Below are 21,670 nucleotides of genomic sequence, written 5' to 3'. Positions count from 1 at the left end.
GATGTCCTGGTTTACTGATTATCTAAAAATGTTTAAATATAAGACTTTCCTTGAATTGAATATTTGAACCTGAAATGTTAGTGTTGATAAACATGATAGCACTTGTAACTTTCCTAAAAAAAAAAAAAAAAACTGTTTCCAAATAAACTCTAATTAATTTTTCTAAAATGTTCTTTGCATGATTGTTCCAAAGCAATAAACAGGGTTTTAATCAGTACATATATATTCATGATGAAAAAAACAAAAAACAAGTTTTACTTATGAGTAGCTGTATAGTTCATCTTGTTTATTGGTTGTACTCATACATTTTCAAAATGACAGCTTTTTATCTAAAGACTTTCAAATGAATTGTACTGTCTATAAAGGCAGACACAGAAACAGAACATAACACCTTAAATACAGAGCAACTCTCAGGACAGATGGCAAACTCTTTGAAATTCAGTTTTATTGTAGTGAATTACTTTTATCCACAGTTCAAAAGAAAAAATAAAGATTTTTAAAGACAGGATTATGAAATGCTACAGTTAGCAAATAATGTTTAGAAGTTCTATGATGATTTGTTGTGTAGAAGTTTCTATTAACATCAAGCTGGCCATGAGAGTTGCTTTGTTTTGCAGGAGTTCAGTCATGTTGCAGAGTTGTTTTATTAAGAACTTTATACACCAGCGGAGCAACAGCAACAATCGACACATTTGTGCTTATCTTTTTTAAAATGTTTTCTTTTCAGTCAAATATTTGTTTGTCACATACTCATTTCACAAGAACAGACTAATTTAAATCTGTCATAAGTTTATACCAACATGCTCACAATGTTTTGTTGCTTTTTTTCTTTTTGTAATGTGTGTCACATAAACATACATAAAAACACGCCCTTTTGCTTCAAACACATGACTCCAGGTCTGCCATTGTGATGTTGGAATATTGTGACTTGTTTTTGTGACTGGCAGCATAAACAAAGCGAGGGCTTCAGTCATGTGCTTGGGTTTTGTTTAAAGGCCATGGCCATAACTTTAGGGGAGAAAATCCGGTTGAGACATAAAAAGTGCTGCAAAAAACCATAAACTGGCAAACTTAACATTGGTTCAGGCTCTCCTCATTTTCAAACATCACATTTGTCCTAAGACATAAATTGCACACGCGATTTACTAATTTACATTAATCAGTATAATTTCAAGCAGAAAGAACCTCATATCAAGTCATGCGCTCAAACTGTTTGAAGATAGATATGAGTTGGGTCTGTGCTGATGTGCTGGACATGGATGCAACTCTTTGCTTTCAAATACTTCCCTGTTTGTGTGTTGTAGATTATTCTATACATTGTGCAAAAACAGCTGTAGACAATTCTAGAAGGCCACCAGGTGTCAAATGTCCGTTTAAATTTTCAATCATTCGTATGTTTGCAAATGACTTTTACTTTCAGCTGCATGGATGACCTTGTTTCTAGAATGTATAAAAGCAAAACAAAAACAAGAAGCAGCAGACAGAGTCAAGCAAACAGATCCTGGTAGCAGCATATTTTTTCTATTAAACATGGAGTGAAAATGAAATGCAAGAAAGCCAAATGGAACTTTGCAGTTTTATAGAGCCTTGCAAAATTATCAATACACCTTGATGTTTTTTCGCATTTCATCAGGAGACAACTGCAAAAATTAATGCATTTTTATGTAGACAAGTAGTGTTTAACTAGTACATACATGGCTTTAAAAACTTAAAGAAATTCAACTCTGAACAGTGTGGTGTGCCACTCCTTCCTTATTAAACACTTATCATAATCAGCTTTAAACATTTAGAAACTGAAATAATGATCCGTTTTCTTGATAGCATAACTAAAGCTTAGTCACATTGGATGGAGAGTGTTTGTGAGCATTACAATTCTCATTTACATTTAGATTTATTCCAAAATTACACCGATTGTGTTAAGCACGGTGTGTTCAGAGATTTTTTTTTTCCTCCACACACAATGTTTCCTAAACCTGGGTTGAGAGTGCCTTCTCCTCCTTCAGAGTTACTTTTCGCCTCTTTGGACTGAGTGCATATTCACACCACACTTTTCAGATTTTCATTTGTCATAGTGTATTATTTTACAATGAATCACTATTCTGTACAAACATACACAAATAAGTACATATAAGTTTGTGTTTGTTATGTGAAATCTGAAAATAATGTATAAGGGGTATTACTATTTTCTAAAACTCCATATGAGCGAAAAGCTATGCAACCTTTCTCTGAGAGGCAATCAGAAATCTCTCCCTGTAAAGTCATGTGTGTTTGAATCTTTATGCTTGTCTGATATGTGAATTCAAGCATTAGACAATATAGATTGAAGTTCAGATAACAGATCAAACTAAAATGAAGTGATTTTTAATGCAGTGATCAAATAATTGATCCTGAGTAATTTTTTTGTTGTGCTTCAGAACAAATGAACTAATATGTATGTTCGCCCTTTGAATTATTGGAACCATGTGTTTAATGTCAGCTGGCATGTGACGTTAAATGAGTCATATTGATCACATGTTTTATTTTATAATTCTATGAGCTTACAGAGAGTTTCAAAGGTACTGGCAGGAACAATGTCAAAAAAGTGTTCCTGTATTCAATATTGCTGACGATTCTGGGCCTCAGGAGAATAAATTTGATCCTTTTTCCTTCCCTTCTGTCTTGTGCCTGTATATTGATCAAAAAGTTAAGATGATTTTTTTTTTTCAAAAGGCCCTACAAAATATGTATTCTACTGTGGAAAAAACATGTGGATGCTAACAACATGAAATAGGCTCAACTTCTTGAATTTTAGCTTTACATTACTGTTTCATTTCATGCAGAAAGTACAACAGCAAACATGACTATTGAATGTAATGAGTTGTCACAATAACTCAACAAAATTATCCATTTATCCTTGTTGGTTTGAATAGACTTGGTTGTTGTTATTTTTTGTGCAGATTCTTCATTATTATTTTTCCCTGACAATGCACTTTCATTGCATTCCAACTTTACTTTTTTCCATGCAGTTATGGCTGCATAGTCCATGGCTGATGCTTTGGACTAAAATATAGAAGACCTTCTGATAAATAACTGTAAAACACGTTCAGCACCACACAATTTCTTGATCAGTTCCTGTTCAGCTTGAATTTAGTTTCACGTTTCAAATTTAAACTTATTTACGTACAACCTTTCAGATTCAAAAATGATCCTTTTTGAATAACTCAGCTTACAGAAAATGTGATTGTTGAAATATCTTAGTGATATTTGACTATTTCTGCAGCATTCAGAGACAAAAATGCTAACTGTTCCCTTTAATACTGTTGTCCTTACCAAATTACTGGAAATTGGTTGTAATTTACAGGTATGTAATTTATTTTCTTTCACCTGTGATGGTCAAGCATTACATTCCAAAACAAAGAGCGGAATACACATTTTAACGAACTACTGGATCACTGAGATAGCAGAGCAGCAGCGCCTCGCTGATCTAGATGCTTTATGTACAGAGTATATTACATTGTGCTACTTGAATATGATTTATTGTGCTTATTTACATATGATATGTAGTCCACATGAAAAGAATTAGTCTTCAAATAAAACTGATAAAATACATTAAAGTAAAACCAAAATATTTTGGAAACATAAAAAAATAAGCCATATTTTACCTCAAATTTAACATGTGGCTGTTTCTCCTTTGGAACCTCCTGCAACACGTTTCCTGAGCCCAACTATAAATTACTATAAATCTGAACTGATAAATGGGAATCTGTGAATGATAGCTCTCTGTAAACTCTCACATTAAATTCATTTTGTGGCCAGCATGAGAACATTTCAGCAATTATATTGAAATAAAAGTCCTTTGGATATAAAAATATCTATAGCAATAAAGCATTTGAAGGGGCATTTTTTTTAAATAAACCTATATCAAGATAAGTATTTAGTAAGTTTGTTATATTTGTTTTAATAATGTGTGCTCTGAAATAATAAAAGAATAACAAATATTTTTAATCATTTCAAAACCCAAATTATTTCAACTTTAAGAATATTAAAGCTCAAAACCAATAAAATAATTTATGTCAGATTTCTATTAGTTCTTTTTTCAAATATATTGATGTTCTTTGAAGGTTTTTTTGTTACTTACACACAAGACAGATATTTAAGGACACCCAGAATATCATCCAACAGAAACTACATTTACATGTCGTTATAGGAGCCTTTTTTTCTGCACATGTAGTTGCAGTATTTCATTTCATTGTTGTTCTCACTGTTTAATATTAAGTGTATTGCTTTTGTCTAGGGATTTGTTGATTGACATGTTTTGGTCACAGATTTAGATTCTATTTGTTTAACGTTAAGTATCTGCAGATTTTCTATAAAGCATAAAGTTCTATAATGCTTAAAGTTAATGCCATCTCATTGATCAATTCCTCTGGAGTCCTACAGCTGTCTGAAGTCTTTTAAAGGACCAACTATCATCCTCTCAGTATCTTCTGTTACTATGTTATAATGTGCAAGATGTTTCTAAATATCATTAAGAGTGGAGTGTAACTTAAGTTCATGTTTGTGAAAGGAGACGAGAAAATACTTTTGAGAATATAACATATCAAGAGTTAAGTGCAGCCAACTACTTTAATGTGATCATTCAAAAATCTCAATATTGGAGCATACTCGCTATTTTTATGTTTGTTTTTGATGAAATGTCTCTTCAGATGACCCAGCACACTTGCTGAACGAACTGTGGCAAAAAGAAAATAATTAGTTTGACAAAGACTTTTTTTTGATAAATACAAAAACTTTTACCAGCTGATTGTCATTATTTTAAACCACATAATTTAAATTGGACTTTAATGTTTCCATTATAATTTCAATAAAAAGGTGAAGTAACTTTATTTATCTAGTATTGTAGCAGTTTTTCTTTTAGTTTTTTTTATTAAAGATCACTGCTATCCTAATTTCTGTAGCTGCTTTGCAATACATTCCCTTGCTTCTGCTAACTTAAATACAAGAGTAATGGCTAATCTTTAATAAATCACAAGTTGCATCTTTTTGTTAGAAACCCAAAGACTTCATTAGTAACTGTAAACAAGAACTACATATATCAGCTCTTTCATCAGACCGATCATCAATAACTATTGATTAGCTTGTCAACAGAAACTGTTGACAAGCTAATCAATAGCTCAAGCCTTGAACCGTGTTGGGAGAGTTAGAAAACACCACTAGTACAGCCTTTCCTGGCTGTATGGTACTGTCAAACCAAGTGAGGCTTTAATTATACCATGATTTATTGTTCAGTGTGAGTAAGGTGGAATTTTTTGTTTTTGTTTATGTGAATATGATGACTGTGTTTTACAGTTTTACTCAGTTCTACCAACCCTTTGCTTTTTCTCTTTCCCTTATTCCTCACAACTGGCTGTTAATTTACATCCAGGCAGCTTTGTAAAAACTAGAGCAATGTGCTGCTGCTTGGTGCTCTTGGGGCACATTTGCAACATAACCTGTCTCTAAGAAGGGGAATTAATTTATATGCTGATGAAATTGTGCCTCCTTCTGGCTCAAGAGTCTCCAAATGTTACCTAAAAGTAAAGTAATCAGCCCAGCTGTTTGGGCCACTCTGGCAGCAGAAATCTCAGGGAGTATTTATGGTGAGAGCTCTGTTAGAACTGCATGAATTATTGATGAGTCCCGATGCAGATTTATCTTTGACCTCCAGGCCACCTGGGTACAAACACACACGTACACACCACCACACTCATACAATCACGCAGTAAATCAGTGTTTGTCTTTGTTGGATCAGAAATGTTGCTTTGTAATTTTTTTCAGTCAAAAGGACGGCTGATTACAGTCCGTGCAATCCATTAGCCATCAGTAACACCAGGTGCAACCAGTAATGATTTCAGCTGTTTGATCAGTTAGCTTTGTTGTTTTGGTCCAATGCTGATGCAGTCTGCAAGTTATTGCACATACATACAGTATATACTTGGTCTAAACTACATAGAAACACAAACTGTACATACTACATTTACCAAGAACCTTTGCAACTGCCTTTTTTGATAATTATTTCTTTCTTTTAACTTTCAACATTACGTCATGAAGTGTCCTCCTCAAAGTTGATTTTGTTTGAAAAAATCCATGATGGAAAAACAGTAACTGATCCTTGGCCGTGTGCTTGCTTGCTCCCTCCACGCTTCCCTCCAAAATTCAGGCTCAAAGGCGGTACTTTCTCAGCAGGTCGGTCTGCCACACATACTGCCTTCCAGGAAACCTCTCTGGGATCTTGATCTTGTGGAAGTCTTGAATGCATTTTTGCAGCTCCTCCTGAACCGTTGGCTTTTCTTTTACCGGCCGTTTCTTGCAGCCACTGGTGTCTCGCGAGCTGGCTGTAAGAGTGCGCAGCAAGTCACTCTTTCGTCGCTGGTCAGACTGCTGAATCATGCTAACTGGGCCTTTCTTAGGTGGCCTGTCGAGGGTCTGGACCTTGGCATGAGGGTGCGACTGACGGCTGACTGGACCTCTGATGACTGTTCCCTGGGGAGAGCTGGTCTCCGACTGGCTCTCCGAGCTGGAGGTTGAAAGCTCGTTGAATGAAGTGCCACTCTCACCTTCCCCATCACCCTTGTGGTTTTTGCAGCAGCAGTCACATGGAGGAGAAGACCAGCGTGATGGACCACCTGTGGAGACAAGACAAGCAGAACAGGAGATAATATTAGATTCCACAGAGAGCTTCTTTTTTCCCTCACTTTTTCCTTTCTTTGTAGATCAATCTGCTTGAAGAAAAAAAACTTGACAATAGGACAAAGGAAGACACAAATTATTTAGAAAGGAAAAGAAAGACAAAGTAAGAAGTCATAGGGAAGACAAAGATTTGTAGTCAGCTGGTGCCAAATAGTTATTATCTAGAACAAAGTGACATGGCATCAGGAACAACTGAGTTTCCACCGCTCTAATCCTAAAAGTGAAGAGGGCCAACGTGTGACATTCCTGCATTTGTTAATCCTGCATTGCACGAGCCACTTACATCCACAAAGAGCTAAAAACTTTTTTAAAATTGAAAGCAAAAGTTCAAAATGTATATATGTACATGTAAAGTACTGTGAAAAAGTATCTGCTCTCTCAAATATTTCTTCTAAATGCAAAAATGTGTTTTCAAAAAGATAATGTTTGACCTGTGGTGGTTCAGCAAAATGTAGTCAAGGTGGATTTATTCAGAGCTGCATGCTACATTTGCACCGACACCCATTACACAGTGAGACAAAGATGCTGGTTTTTATTTACACAAACCTAACATAAAACAATAAATGGTACCATAAATATTTACATGCACGCAAATCATTAGAACTAAACTAATCTAAGGTCAAACAAAGAATAAATTTAACTGAATATGACTCCTCAGAACATTACTCCTCTTAAATGACATGCTCATGCTCTAGGAGCTTTTCAGCAGCACCTGAAACATTTGTCTCCCTTTCCCGCACCACCGTGGCTGAGACAGTGAAATATTTCTGATCTTTTTAGAGACCTAAAGCACCCAATGACCACAGAAAACATCCTAAGCAAGTCAGAGTGCCAAGCAAGAAAACATTTGAGTTCCTCTGTGTTGAAGAGATCGAGGCATCTGTCCAGTAGTTGTGGTCTCAGTCAGTAATGAAACAAAAGCACCCATCCACCTATCACCAAGAGGAAATCGTCACCTTTACTAAGATCTGCTGTAAACGCAGATCTGGTGCAGATCTGGTGCAGATCTGGTGCCTTAAACATTCAGGCACCAGTGCAGCACCACACCTCTGACTACAGGAAGCAACCATTCATTTTTCATTCTAACCTCCTGAATAATTGAGAGTGTATCTGTTGCTGATGGACTCTTCGCTGTTTAGTGAGGGTAGATCAAAACCCTGGAGGCAAACACCCTCCATGCTCCACCCTAACCGATGATTGTAGGCGCTGCTTCACTTCATCTTTATTCCCACACATTTATAGTCTGACAGATTCTGGCTGCCATGCATCTTCTACTAATTGGGTAGAATATTGGCTTACTTTTTGTTTTTCCTGTATTACTAAGCATTTAAATAACTTTATGGAAAATAAAACTCTCCCTGCTTTTAATTTTCTGTATTCTCTGAAGCATATTTGGATTGTTAATAGCTGTGGCGCCTGCATAATAGACAAATATTTGCTCCTCAGAGTCTTACTCATAAACAGCCACTATAGCTACATTTATGAGTATAAATAGGTGGATTTTGTGGACAGCTTAACACTGGGTACAGATCCCATACGCATACACACACACATATTCTTACACACTGTGCCTTCTGTGTTCAAAGTAAACCTCACCCATCAAAGCTACTGACAGAAATAGAACACAACCCCCTTTTTCAACCATACCAGCTCTGGATCTCCTTAATTACTGTTGGCATTTACACATCTCAGCTCCTGCAGACACAAACACACATTAGTGTGCACGCCTTCATACAAAGGGAGTGGTGCTTCCCAGTCTGGGGTCCATGCCCTCCCCTTAGGGGGCATCGATGATCACAGGGGGTGCGTGAAGCTTTGATAGTCCTGAGGTTAAAACGTCACAGTAAAATTTCAATATTATAATTAAAACCTCATAAAATATTTGGTGATTTAACAAGAGTTTTTATTTGAATAAAAAGAAAACATAAAAAGCTACTTTTTCAAAGTAGAGACTGATAATGACTACCCAATAAAATTACAAGTATTGCAATTTTAAAGCTAAAATTCTAAACATATTTAGAAACCACACCAATAAGAACAGAAGTTTCAAACGCTTTGTCACAGACTCTTCCTTGCAAACACAAGTGGGATTGAGAGAAAATGAAGTTAGCAAAAACCACATAGTGTGAAATGTAGTTTGGAAAAACTTTAGAAATCTGTCTAATTGCTAAGTTTAAGTCATGGTTAAGATTTACAAGCTTTTCTCTCACCACTTAAGAATTAGATAAATCCTGCTCCAAATAAGAAAATTTTTTCCAGATATTTAGGTTAAGTTTGACCCATTTAAATGTTTATGTAAGCACAAGTAGAAATTATCCACTTCAAGTATATCTGTAATTATTCATAATGCATAAAACTTTAAAGACAACAGAACCAGCCATCACTTTCTGATCACACTCTTTAAACAGTCTAAACAGAAGTTGATATATAAAACCAACCTGACAAGTAGAATGTGCAAAACCTAACAAATAAAGATGTTGATAAACTACTTGTCAGCTTTGAGCAGCTACAACTGATAGCAAATAATGATTTTGTAACTATTTTAATCAATGTGAATCTTTAATCATTTGGTATCTTGTCTTTTGTGTTGCTTCACCAGTAACCAGTTTGGTTATTTTTTTTGCACAACTGCCATTAAAACTTTATTCATTTAAAGCCTGAAGGAACATTTCTATCTTCTGTACTTCAAACGGCAAACTATAAAGCAAATAAAAACCTCGGGTTCTGCTGGTAAAATACAACAGTGTGAATAGTTGCCTGCAACTATGTGTTAGAACTACAGAATGTAAGGAGAATTATAATGACTGTTAGAATCTCAAAAAACAACTTAAACCCTTGTAATGGAATGGGGAATGTTTGACAAACAGAAATTACACAGTTACACATATAAAAGTGTATGTACAGCAATTGTCAAATTAGCAATACTTTAACCTGTAAAATTCTTTGCAGAAATTAGTTTATGTAGTGGCCCTCCTCTCATTTTCCTGGGATTACTTTTCCATATGTTTGTATATGTTAAATATAATTTTAATGTATTTTTAATTATGTATTACTTTTACCACTGATAAAGATACAATCACACTTTGGCAATAGTTCATTTATCAAGACCAAACATTTCTTTACAACATATAGAGTTTGATGCAAAAAGTATTTGGTGTGAATATGTTAGAAGTATTATGTGTGTGACTGAAATATTAACACTACAACTACAACTATGATGACTGCTACTGTTACTACTAATTTTCTGTTTTTGCATAATTATCTTTGTTCCTCGGTGCAACCTTGGTGCCATAATTTAATCTCCCAAACATATTCATGAAATATTTACAAGACATTTTTACAAAAGTGCAATAATAAAACTATCACATTTATTTCATGGAACTGCAAGTAAATAACTAGCATAACTAATCAAAGTAGCATAATATAGAACAGCTAAATAGCACACTCAGAACAAAAACTGCCTCCCCAGCAAACATTCACCCTTTATCATGAGAGCAACAAGTGGAAACAAGGGAATTTAGAGAGCTGGAAGCCATTGAGATCAATAATGCAATCGGTTAGAGTAAAATTTGCAGCCTGCACTCTTCTAAAAATGCATGACCTGTATGAAACAACGCAATCATCCAGGTCCAAGAAACAGAATTATGGCAATGAGAATCTCCTTCAAGGCCGTGTTTAGGAACACAAGTTAATTCATGTTGCTCTGAGCGAACAGTGAGTCCGCTGATCGATGAGATGCAGACACATAACCAGTGGTTTGAAAAATGGGCCCCGTCTCTGGAGAGTCAGCTTCAAGACAATCAGCTTGTCCACATAAAATGAACCTTGTGGCAAACACTGTTATAACAAATGTCTCAACACGCCTTGTCCTGAGCAAGAGTCTGTGGAGCCTTGTGTCTGTAAGGTTGATATATGATTTTGTGACTACACTCTGGCATTTGGTAATTATATCTACCTCCTTCTAATTCTTCAAATCCACTTTAATTCACAGGCTTCCAGTATAAAGACTGCTAGCAAGGAGTTACATTTGTAATTCCTTTCACTTTTTATTCCTATGAAATCCAAAACTCCATGACGATCTTATATGTAAAAAAGGAGGAAAGAAACAATTTACAGCAAATGGAGAAGCTAAGCACTGATAATTGAGATCTGTGAAATAAGTGAGTGGTGTCTCTATAGTTTCACAGTAATACCCTAATTACGTTCACAAAAAAGGAGAGTTAAATATGTAGTGTTGATGAGTGAGCCAACGCACACCAAGTAATGGCAATGGTGATTTTTTTTTTTTTTTTGCTAAATGAAGTGAAGAATGAAACTGTAAATGTGCAGATGAACATTTTCTCATTGGGATTAACACTGAATGGTTTTGTGGTCATGCTAATGGAAAGGGAGGATGTAACTATAAAGTTTGTTCTTCTTGCTTTCCTTAATGTTCATGTTACTTGAAGACATTATCATTATCTTGCATAACTAAGTTTAATGACCATCTATGTAAATTAGGTACAAAGGAAATGGACTCACATGTGAAATGATACTCAAATCATATATGAAGCAAAAATATAACATAGATAGTACTAATATGACTTCAAAGTAAACATTTTCAGTTGGTATTATTTTCACCATCACCTTAAGATTTGAAAGCTCACACATCCTCAGTCTAGAATTTTGAAATACAAACACTTTTTTAAAGTGTCAACATTTACCTTGTTTTAGGTTTCTTCTTCAAAGGTCAATGTTTTAAAGTGCAACATGGACTGTTCAGATTGGAGATATTTGTAATTGTCTCTTGTTTTGTTAAACTTAGTCATTTAAATTGCAGAAAGTTCATACATTGTTATTCACACTATTTATTGTGTGAATAACTATAAATAACTATAAATATAAGTAATACATAATTTAAAAAGGCACTGCAATGATCATATGCAGTGCCTCCCTACTGTTTATTTTCTCCTACTGAAGAACTGAAAAAAATAGGTCATGCAGGTCAGAAACCTGAGGAAATATAATGTACTGTATAGAACATGAAGTCTTTTAAGTGTGCATGTGACTTTTGATGTGCTCCTGTTTTGAATAGTGAGCATTTGGTGCCGTAGTGGGAGTTTTATTCTAACAACTGCACCTATGCGCAGCATTAAACTAGATGTTTCTATTTTGTTTCTGTCAATAAAAACAGGACCTAAAAGAGAATCTTTAGTTTTCATTCAGTTTAAAGTAGAACCCTCTGGATAAAAGTTAGAATGGAAGTGAATCAAAGACATTTGTTATGAGCCTTTAACAGAATGCTTAATCATCCAATGTGCAGAAGGGACCAATAAAAATAATAGGAAAGTAAACCTTTTATTGTACAAAAGGGGCTTGCTTTGGGATTGTTTGAACAACACTGAAAGTGGAGAAAATGTCCCTTTTGCCCCTCAAACTGAATAGTGGCTCAGATAAAAATGGGTAATTTCTAAACAATTGTTGCTACACATTTGGTAATAGAATATTTTTCTAAAACAAGAAGGTGAATTATGCAGCTTACATCATTAGAGCCTTTGGGTTTGTGGATTTCTACTTATAGATCTGCCACAGGTCATGTCAATGTGTTGTTGGCATGCGCTAATGTGAGAACATGATCAAGCTTGACTTCAGGGTTGAATACATGCATGAGTGTTTATTTAATCATGGATGATAATATTTGTATGTGCATGCCAAATGATAGTGTTATGGGTCAGTTTGTGCTTTTCTTTAAGTCTGCCTTTTCCACATATTTTGTGCATCATCAGTGTGTCTGTGTGCAGAAGTGCTTGAAAGCAGATTCTGCACGCCTTTTTTTCTGCATCCCAGAACAAGTGACAACAAGGTTTGAAACTATTATCTGTTATGTTGTGCAGAAAGAGGAATTCTGGTGTCAGGTGGCATCTCCATTCGTGTCATCAGAGGTGCCAGACTGTCAGCCATGCCTCTGGTATGCATCATTCAGCGTCCACATTCTTCCTCTGTGCATGTCTATGTGAGACACGTGACATGCAGAAGTGGAGTTGTGTGGTCACTGACTTGTCTTTTTCAGGCAGGTGGGCAGAAGGTCTGATTGAAGTCTAATGAGTGTCACATGCTATTAGACACACACATAAACCCGCCACAGCTCCTGACAGCAGCTACAGGCACTGATGTATTGATCTCAGCAGGAACCTCTACAACTCTTGTCAGCTCTGGACAGCAAAGCTAATTCACACCACACTCTCAAGATAATGAAATAAATAAACTCAACAACACACAAAGTCAAAGCTAATTGTATGTACTGTAATGAATTTATCATGCTCTCGCATTAGGAATTAGTTGGTCTGCTTGTTTTCTACAAGGAGCAGCTGCATGGCATAAAATATGTCCTTTGAACAGCTTATTTATTTTGGCGATCAAGCTGAATGAAATCAATTATACAAACACTGCATAATCAAAAATAATGTTTGCAGCACAATAAAAAAGTATCCACATCTTTCTTGCATTTTGTCACTTTAAAATCCACAAACTGCAATATGTAACATCAACACAAAGTCTTGTATGATGGAAAATGGAAGAAAAGGTGGCATAATATTTCATACACATAAAAAACTGAAATAGAGTGACATGCATTTGTTTTTGACTCTTCAGGGAGCGATGAGTTAAAGAAGCACCTTTAGCTGCAATAACTGTAAGAAGTCATTTTTGGGTCTTTCCACATCTAGAGACTAAATATTTTTGCTCATTGTTTTTTGCTAAATTGCTTAAGCAAAGTCAGACTAGATAGAAAGTATTTATGAACAATTGTCAGTTCCACCACTGCCATTTAAATGGTTTTAGGTTTAAACTTTCCCAAAATACTAAAAAACTATGCTTTTATCTAAAGGGTATTTTAGTTCAGGTTACATGTGTAAAGATGAACGTGTGCCACAGCCTGAAGTTCTTTTTTTTGTCCCTAAAAGATTTAATGTCTAGTCAAGAAGTTAAATTTGGCCTAAACTGATCAGAGCACTTTGTCCATATTAGCTGTTTTTCCCCATATATCACTTGGGACAAACATTAAACAGGTTGTACAACAAAGTCTCTGACCTTTCTATTGTATCCTTTGGTCTGTCAGGCTGGTTTTTCAATAAAGTTCACTGAAAAACCTCTGAAACCTTGACAGTAGAATTGTCCTTATACTGAGATAAAATTGACGAACTCTTTTTACTAAATAAGTGATTTGGAAAGAAGTTATAGCAAAAAGATGTTGGTTTTAACATGACAAAATGCAAACAAGTTCAATGAGTATTCATGTACATAATTTACCAAAAGCAATCCTTTTCTCTTACTTTGTGTTTGATAGAATTGTTTATGTCAGAATAACTGTTTATTTTACTCTACATTGTGCATTAGCTGGATTTTCTAAACCTGTTAAACTGTTTGCTATAAAATGAAATCATGATAAGTAAGTATTGAGAAACTTCATTCCACCTTGTTTCATCATTTTGTAAGATACAGGAAACAGCTGGAGAAGATTTTCTCATTTCCATTAGTAAACTGCAGACGGTTTGACATATTAATGCAATAGATACAGAAGCTGACAGTGACCAAAGGATTCGACTTGCTTCTCCCTGATCGTGTACGGCCTCTGTTTAGATGTCAGCACCAAGAACAACAAGAATTTGTGCTATTTTTGAATCATCTACTTTTCTTCCACAATTTGTGGCTTGACTCACAAACCTGTTTGTCTGATTTGTGCGTGGCATTGCTTTTATTATCAGCCCTGCTTTGTTCGGCCGGTAGACACCAAGGCAAAATCAAATAATAAATCTAGGCTGCTTATATTCTACAAGAGGTTCTGAAGGACCCTGAGGCACAGTTGAATGGAGATTGACCAGACTGGGAACTGTGAAGTTACTCATTGAAGCCGTGGGAAACATGAAAATTTAAATGCCAGATATCAACAATGTATGAGCTGATGGAGCACATAATTGATCCATCAGTTTCATATAAGGCTACTTTAAAATGCCTTCACTAACTCAAGTGGAATCATTCAACTTTGCTTGACCCAGAATATCGAATGGTAAATCACAACAAACTCACGTATTAACTTTATTATGTCGGTTTGTTCTGGGAAAAATATTTTTGTTTCCTTCTTCTGAACTGCAGGGGAAATAAGGGTTCCACTGGAAATGTTTTCTCACTTAAGGAAAAGCTCAGAAAACCTCATCTGCTTTTTTTCACCTTCCTCTTCCTCCTGCAGTCCTTCTCCTCTCTGCTCTGCCTGTATTGATAGGTTGGAACATTAGTGCCTCTGTATGGACGATTGCCCTCTGATTGATTTCTGTCATACAGCCTTTCTGCACTCGGAGGCTGTTCAGTGGAGATAAATGATCTTGGCACAACAAAATCTCAACTCTGCCGTCTGGGTCTGTGTCCCTTCTCAGTTTCCTACATCTTTTTTTCTGTTTTATCTTTTCTTCCAATATATTTCTATTTTAAATGTTTCTGTAGCCTCAGAGGACCTTTTTTTGGTTCCAATGATAATCTGAAGTTATCATGTAAAATCTCCTGGGGATTTTAAAAGCAGGTTGGTTATTAAAAATGCAACCTTAGGCAAATTACCAGCAATCACTGTGAATGGGTAAACATCATGACTGTCAGATGCCTAAGATTTCCAGCATAAGCTGGAAATTGTTGTTTTTTTATACTTTCATATAAAAAACTTCAAAGAGAACATTGAATGTGTATTTCAGATTTTAAGATAGCCTCAAGTCACTGCTGTTGAATTGTTTTTGAATGTTATCTATCTAAGTCACCTGGAGTTATTCCACCACAGCACAAAGCATTTCAAAGCATACCTACAATTTAAATTCATCCAAACTTTTGACATCAGATGGAGGATTCAATTCACTGCTAATCAAACTTTTTAATCTGTTCTGTTCTTAAGCAAATAGGTTTTCTACAATATTTAGTCAGACTGTGTGGATTTTTTATTTCAATAAATCTATTTAACAACCATATGACAAAGTGCAATAAAGTGAAAATACATCTAACTATACTACAACTACACATAACTGTAAATAAATACAATTATTTTACCAGTTTCATATAAATACCGGAAATTAGACTGGTGCCGTATAATCAGTACAGCCAAATATGGATCATTTATCAACAGCATTTCTGTATTATGCATCAGTGTCTGATGTGGGTTAGACAAACGCCCCTTTAAGATCTGTAAACATGACTCGACAATCAGCTACAAGGCGACAACATTACGGTTCACAACAAATTTACTTGTACTGAATAAGTTTCAGATAATGATGGTGAATTTTTCAATACAGGTTTTATGAATGTGCTCACACCAATTCAGCCATGCATCTTTGCTTTTGCAATAACGGCTGCACATTTTGAAAGCACACATACGCCTGTGAGCTTGCTGAATTAAAATCTAATATTTAAGAAAAAACTGGATCCATAAAGCTTGATTTATGGTTAATGGTTCCGAAAATCTGAGAGGGGTTAAACATTTCCTGTCAGTTTTTAACAATGAGGTGATCAGCATGCTCAATCTGTAGTTACTTTGCACAGCTGTACAATGTTAAATTAATTTTTTTTTTCGAAATGTATATGTTGTAATCTTTAAGATGACATTGATAGCATGGTCCTCCCTCTGTCACGTCGTTCTGTTGCAAAATCATTGATAAAATAGAAACATAACACTTTTCATGTACTCTGATTTCCTAATAGGTAAAAAAAAATCTACTTTCTGGGTCAGGATCTGTATGAGCATAACAAAATGAATTCTATTTTAGCTCAGAAACTCAAATACAGACCGAGGGCACAGAGAAGATCTAAGGTACGTGTCAGCTCTAGTTTTTCATGGAGGAACAAAAACAGGAATCTCATCTACGTTTGATTTCCTCTCACATTTCCTTGCAACTAAGTCACATAATTTGTACAAAGTTTTTGACAAATTTTATTCTCAATTTACATGTCTGTGCTTGGAAACTGGTTGAATCACATCAATGAAGTGATTTTTGTCTACATGTATTTGCTTCAAGAAGAGGTCAGGAGAACATTACTTAAATATGGCAGTGATTCAGTATCTTCAATCATGGTGACAGACCAGCATCTGTCACCATGACAGATGCTGGTCAAATCATGTGTCTGCTTTACATGTCTCCTGTCTACTATTTAGCTTCGAGAAGATTAGCTTGGTTGGTCAGCTATTGATTAAAGTGTCTGTGTTCCTGAAATGGAGTTCTGGGCAACGATGTCAGTTTTTAAAATAAAAATGTTTCTTTCTATAAGCATCTTTTTGGTTGGAACAATATTTGCAAGTTTGGCATAATGGATAACAAGAATGAAGAATTACACTGCCTCCTTCCCACTCATTTTTCTTCTCTCCTGTCTTTCTTGCATCGCTAAAGTATTAGTCTCTTGCACAGCGGAATAAAATGATGCATTTGTGTGTTGAGCTTCATAAAACAATCTGTTTTATCTGACAGCTTTTTCTCTCTTCTGTATGTTTTTGTAGTGTTTTTCTTGGCTGCATCACATTGTTTTGTATTGTTTATCTGGTTGAATGACATTTAGTTTCATCCTCAAATACTGGTGTTGCACAATGTTTCAGAGCCACATTACATAAGAAAAATACCTTACGTAGAATTTTTACTCCTGTCAATTTGTGCTTTAGAACATCAAACTTCGTCAATTAAAGCTTTATGTTTCTACTTATGTGCAATCATTGATTGCATACTGCAACTGTCACAGAAACATAAACACTTGGTAAAGATTTGTCTTCAAGATCAAACAATCAATTCTGACAACACGCCGCTCAGACCAATGCTCTTCAATCTATTTATAGTTAAAAACAACAGAAATCACTATGTACATATTAGTTGCAGTATATTCAGGATTCAAAAATCTATGCTTTAAATTCTGTCATAATGTAAATAAAATTTATAAACATATTCCAGAGTTTATCAACACAGGCTCTGTTAAACATCCACTAGAGTGACGAGGATTTTTTTTAACAAAAGAATATAAAACAAGCAGAATTACTAAAATTTAAACCCCAAAAACACAGTTAGGATTCCAAAGGAGAAAATATCTTTTTACTGTTGATGATGTTCTAATTATCAACAGTTTTTATACATTCGCTCTGAATGTGTATCAGAGCAATCTCATTTCAAGGTCCTTAAAAAAATATATATATTTTTTGTTTTTTTAAAAAAATAATGAATAAAGATTGTTCTAGATTTAGTTTATCATTAATCTTCATCTCAATTTAATATACGTGAGACAATTATGTAAAGCATGACTAGCTTCAGACCTTAAACCCATTTTTAAAAATGTAGCTGAATCTGTGCTTCTTTATGCAAGTTTTCTCATGTGAGCTCAAGTTACATAACATGACTGTCACAGGAAATCTTTGCTCTCATTGAGAACAAAGAATTTTCAGGTGGAAAAACCCAATTAGGGTTGATCAACTTCAGCTGTGCCACCTACGCATGAAAAGGTTTTTAAGCGTCAAATAGTGATTGCATTTTCAGATAGCAACAGGAGCCATGGGGTGTGCTGGAATCCTGTTCACTTGTGTGGTGGCTGTGTGCCTTCACAGAGGTTTGTCTGCTCTGTGTCTCTTTTCAAGTTTTCTGTGTTGTTAGTGCAATGTGGCTTTCTGGTGCTTTAAAATAAAAAAAAATCCAAGTAATTTTTTAAGGAGACATATCATGCTAAATTCACTGTTTTAGCTTTTTTATTTTATTTTAACTTGTCTCCTGGTATTGTGTAGCCATTTTATTTTGGGGTAGATTTTTCAGTCAATATCTCTCTGTTTATTATGACTTGTCTATGACACCACTGCATTTCCTGTACAAACTTCTAAAGAGTTGAGCAGTAAATGGCTAATCAAATTTTAGTTATGCTGAAGTTGCATGTAGACGAATCAAAAGGTTCATTCTGGTCGACTGCCCAACACTCCATCCTAGGGGAGTGTAGCCGCTTCAATTTCTGTATCGAGGGATTTTCAAAAATACTTTCTATGAGGTTAGATTCTCTCTGCTTCTGACATGGGGGACCACAGCAAAGCCACTGGCTCTAAATGAAGCTAAACTGACAGCCAAGTTGTGTTGCAACATGAATAATATACAACATGGCTTTTGGTTTCTGCTTAGAACAAGTAAATGAGGAGTTAAGATAAACAGAGGAATTGATTTAAAAGCTTGGTATATCCACCTTAAAGAAATTTGAACCATTTCAAATGTACACCTAAACTGCAAATCTTATCCATAGGATCAAGTTGGCCGTTCGCTCAAAATGGTGTGCAAAATACTCAAGTTGGTAAGTTGACAAGTGAAGCCATTTTTAAAAGTCTGTCAGGAAAATAACAATGTGGTCTGTTTGCAGGATTGTCAGAAAAGTATAGTTCTCTGAGGTGGAGCACTACCATTCAACCAAGGAATTTTATGTGGAAACAACAAACTAAAGAAGGTAAGGTCTGAATATTTTCATAAATGTACCGAAAGGCCATGGTGGGGGAGGGGCAACATGGGCTATTTCAGTAACAGAAAAGGAGGACAGAGACTCCTGCATGCAGTCTTTGATGATGGTATATAATTCTCAGAACAATTACACATTGGCACCGCCTCCCACAACGAGTCAAGCGACGCGGCCGCCTCCCACAACGAGTCAAGCGACGCGGCCGCCTCCCACAACGAGTCAAGCGACGCGGCCGCCTCCCACAACGAGTCAAGCGACGCGGCCGCCTCCCACAACGAGTCAAGCGACGCGGCCGCCTCCCACAACGAGTCAAGCGACGCGGCCGCCTCCCACAACGAGTCAATCGACGCGGCCGCCTCCCCACAACGAGTCAAGCGACGCGGCGCCTCCCACAACGAGTCAAGCGACGCGGCCGCCTCCCACAACGAGTCAAGCGACGCGGCCGCCTCCCACAACGAGTCAAGCGACGCGGCCGCTCCCACAACGAGTCAAGCGCGCGGCCGCCTCCCACAACGAGTCAAGCGGCGCGGCCGCCTCCCACAACGAGTCAAGCGGCGCGGCCGCCTCCCACAACGAGTCAAGCGCGCGGCCGCCTCCCACAACGAGTCAAGCGGCGCGGCCGCCTCCCACAACGTGTCAAGCGCGCGGCCGCCTCCCACAACGTGTCAAGCGCGGCCGCCTCCCACAACGTGTCAAGCGACGCGGCCGCCTCCCACAACGTGTCAAGCGACGCGGCCGCCTCCCACAACGTGTCAAGCGACGCGGCCGCCTCCCACAACGTGTCAAGCGACGCGGCCGCCTCCCACAACGTGTCAAGCGACGCGGCCGCCTCCCACAACGTGTCAAGCGACGCGGCCGCCTCCCACAACGTGTGAAAATAAAAATTCAAAAACTAAAGTTTGTAGACTTCAGTTAATCTTAAACTATTAAGCTTTGTCCTTACTGGTCTAAATCTGGCCATTAATGGTTACATTAAATGACTAAAACCTTCACTTCTATATATATTTATGTCCCTCTAAGTTTATTATCCAAAATTGGGCATGACATTTAGAATCAGTATCAGATGTGGGTTCTTTTTGTCATACTTTCAACACCATGTAAAACCATGCTCCCTACATTGCTTCAGTTTAGCACTCAATCTGGTGCTACATCAGTGTCACGTGACAATTTCAATTAGTGTTTCAGAACTGGGCCAAGCCAAATCTGGAATCAAAATGTGGTCACTAATTGAATCTGCATCCAAGTATAGTCAGCTGCAATTCATTCTGGACATAATTGAGGTCCAAAATTCTATGATCCTGTTTTGCATCCAAAACATAAAACTATATTTCAATCAGCATCTTCAAAGGAATAATCTAGTCACAGTACAAATGAAGTGGTTTGGTTTCACACAAAATATAGGACTGGATGTTTGCAATATGCAACACATGTTGTGACTAGAAAGGTTACATTCAGATTAAAGGCCTATTGCAAAATTGTCATAATTTGAAAAACGTATCAATCTAACCTCAACAGATTGAAAAACAGCATTGTAAATGTTGAATGGATTTTAAGTTTTTGAATTTTTTTTTTGTTTGTTTGTTTTTCCATATTTCACTGGGGCCTGACCCAAAAAATATAAATAAATGAGAAACATAAGTTTAAAAATTTGGCTTCTCAGGAGTGAGCACGCTTGCAAACATAATGAAACATGCTGATGGTACCAGACTGTGCAAGCGTGCCACTGATTGCAGCTGTCTCTGTTTACTATGAATCCCAGGAGGTTAGGCACTCTGCTGGAGGAACATCCCAGAACACTGGCTGTTTTTTATCAGCAATGACACCATAGTGTTGAGTCAATTAAATTGCACAATTTCTGTGCCAAGATGCTACAGAAAATCTTAGTGAACAAAGTTGTAGAAGATTCTTTCATATTTTCCCTTATATATTTTCAACTCTTCTGCATTACAGATTTTTAGAGGACATAAAGGTTTGATAGGTCAGCCATGAGAGAACTGCTCAGTGTCAAGAAGAATAAATGTGAGCAGGAACACATCCTTCTAGTTTTGGAATGATTGTGATTTTGCAGTCCTGCAAGCCAAACGTCTCTCCAAAGAATAAAGAAGTGAGAAAAGATGCTGCTTTGGTCAATGTTCAGTTTCAGATTTTTCGCCAGCCACAGGGAAACACCAGAATTACATAACACCAGTTTGCTGTGATGTGCATTTTATACTTTGTTTTGATTTTTCTTTTCAATAAATTTCATGTGTGGCTAATAGTTTACATCATTTCACTGAGATCCAAAGTTTCAACATGTTTGAAAAATAAAGTGTCAGAATATAAATTGATTTTACGTGTAGCAAACAAATCAGCTAATCTAAATTGTTTTCATTATATTTGGGCCAGCAATGACTTTTCATTAGACAAAATTAAATAATTGGGCATATTTGAGTAAGCTGTAGTAACACTGAAATGGAGGATGAGATGTAACATCATTTTAGCCTTTAGTCTGAAT

The 21,670-nt window shown here is 36.4% G+C and overlaps 1 protein-coding gene across 1 annotated transcript in view; it reads right to left on the bottom strand.

Moving 5' to 3' along the window:
- Positions 1-276: 276 nt before the first annotated feature.
- The window catches only part of kctd16b (potassium channel tetramerization domain containing 16b), an 84,105-nt gene continuing 62,711 nt past the window's right edge, over positions 277-21,670 (bottom strand). Inside the window, exon 2 of the mRNA XM_055051566.1 lies at positions 277-6,644. Coding sequence (XP_054907541.1) covers positions 6,181-6,644 — 464 coding nt within the window. The 3' untranslated portion in view covers positions 277-6,180. The remainder of the gene's footprint in view (positions 6,645-21,670) is intronic.

Source organism: Poeciliopsis prolifica, unplaced genomic scaffold, assembly GCF_027474105.1.
Source record: "Poeciliopsis prolifica strain line A6 unplaced genomic scaffold, Auburn_PproV2 SCAFFOLD033, whole genome shotgun sequence".
NCBI lineage: Eukaryota > Metazoa > Chordata > Actinopteri > Cyprinodontiformes > Poeciliidae > Poeciliopsis > Poeciliopsis prolifica.
The sequence above is the reverse complement of the archived record's forward strand: the minus strand, read 5'-3'. Positions and strand labels throughout refer to the sequence as shown.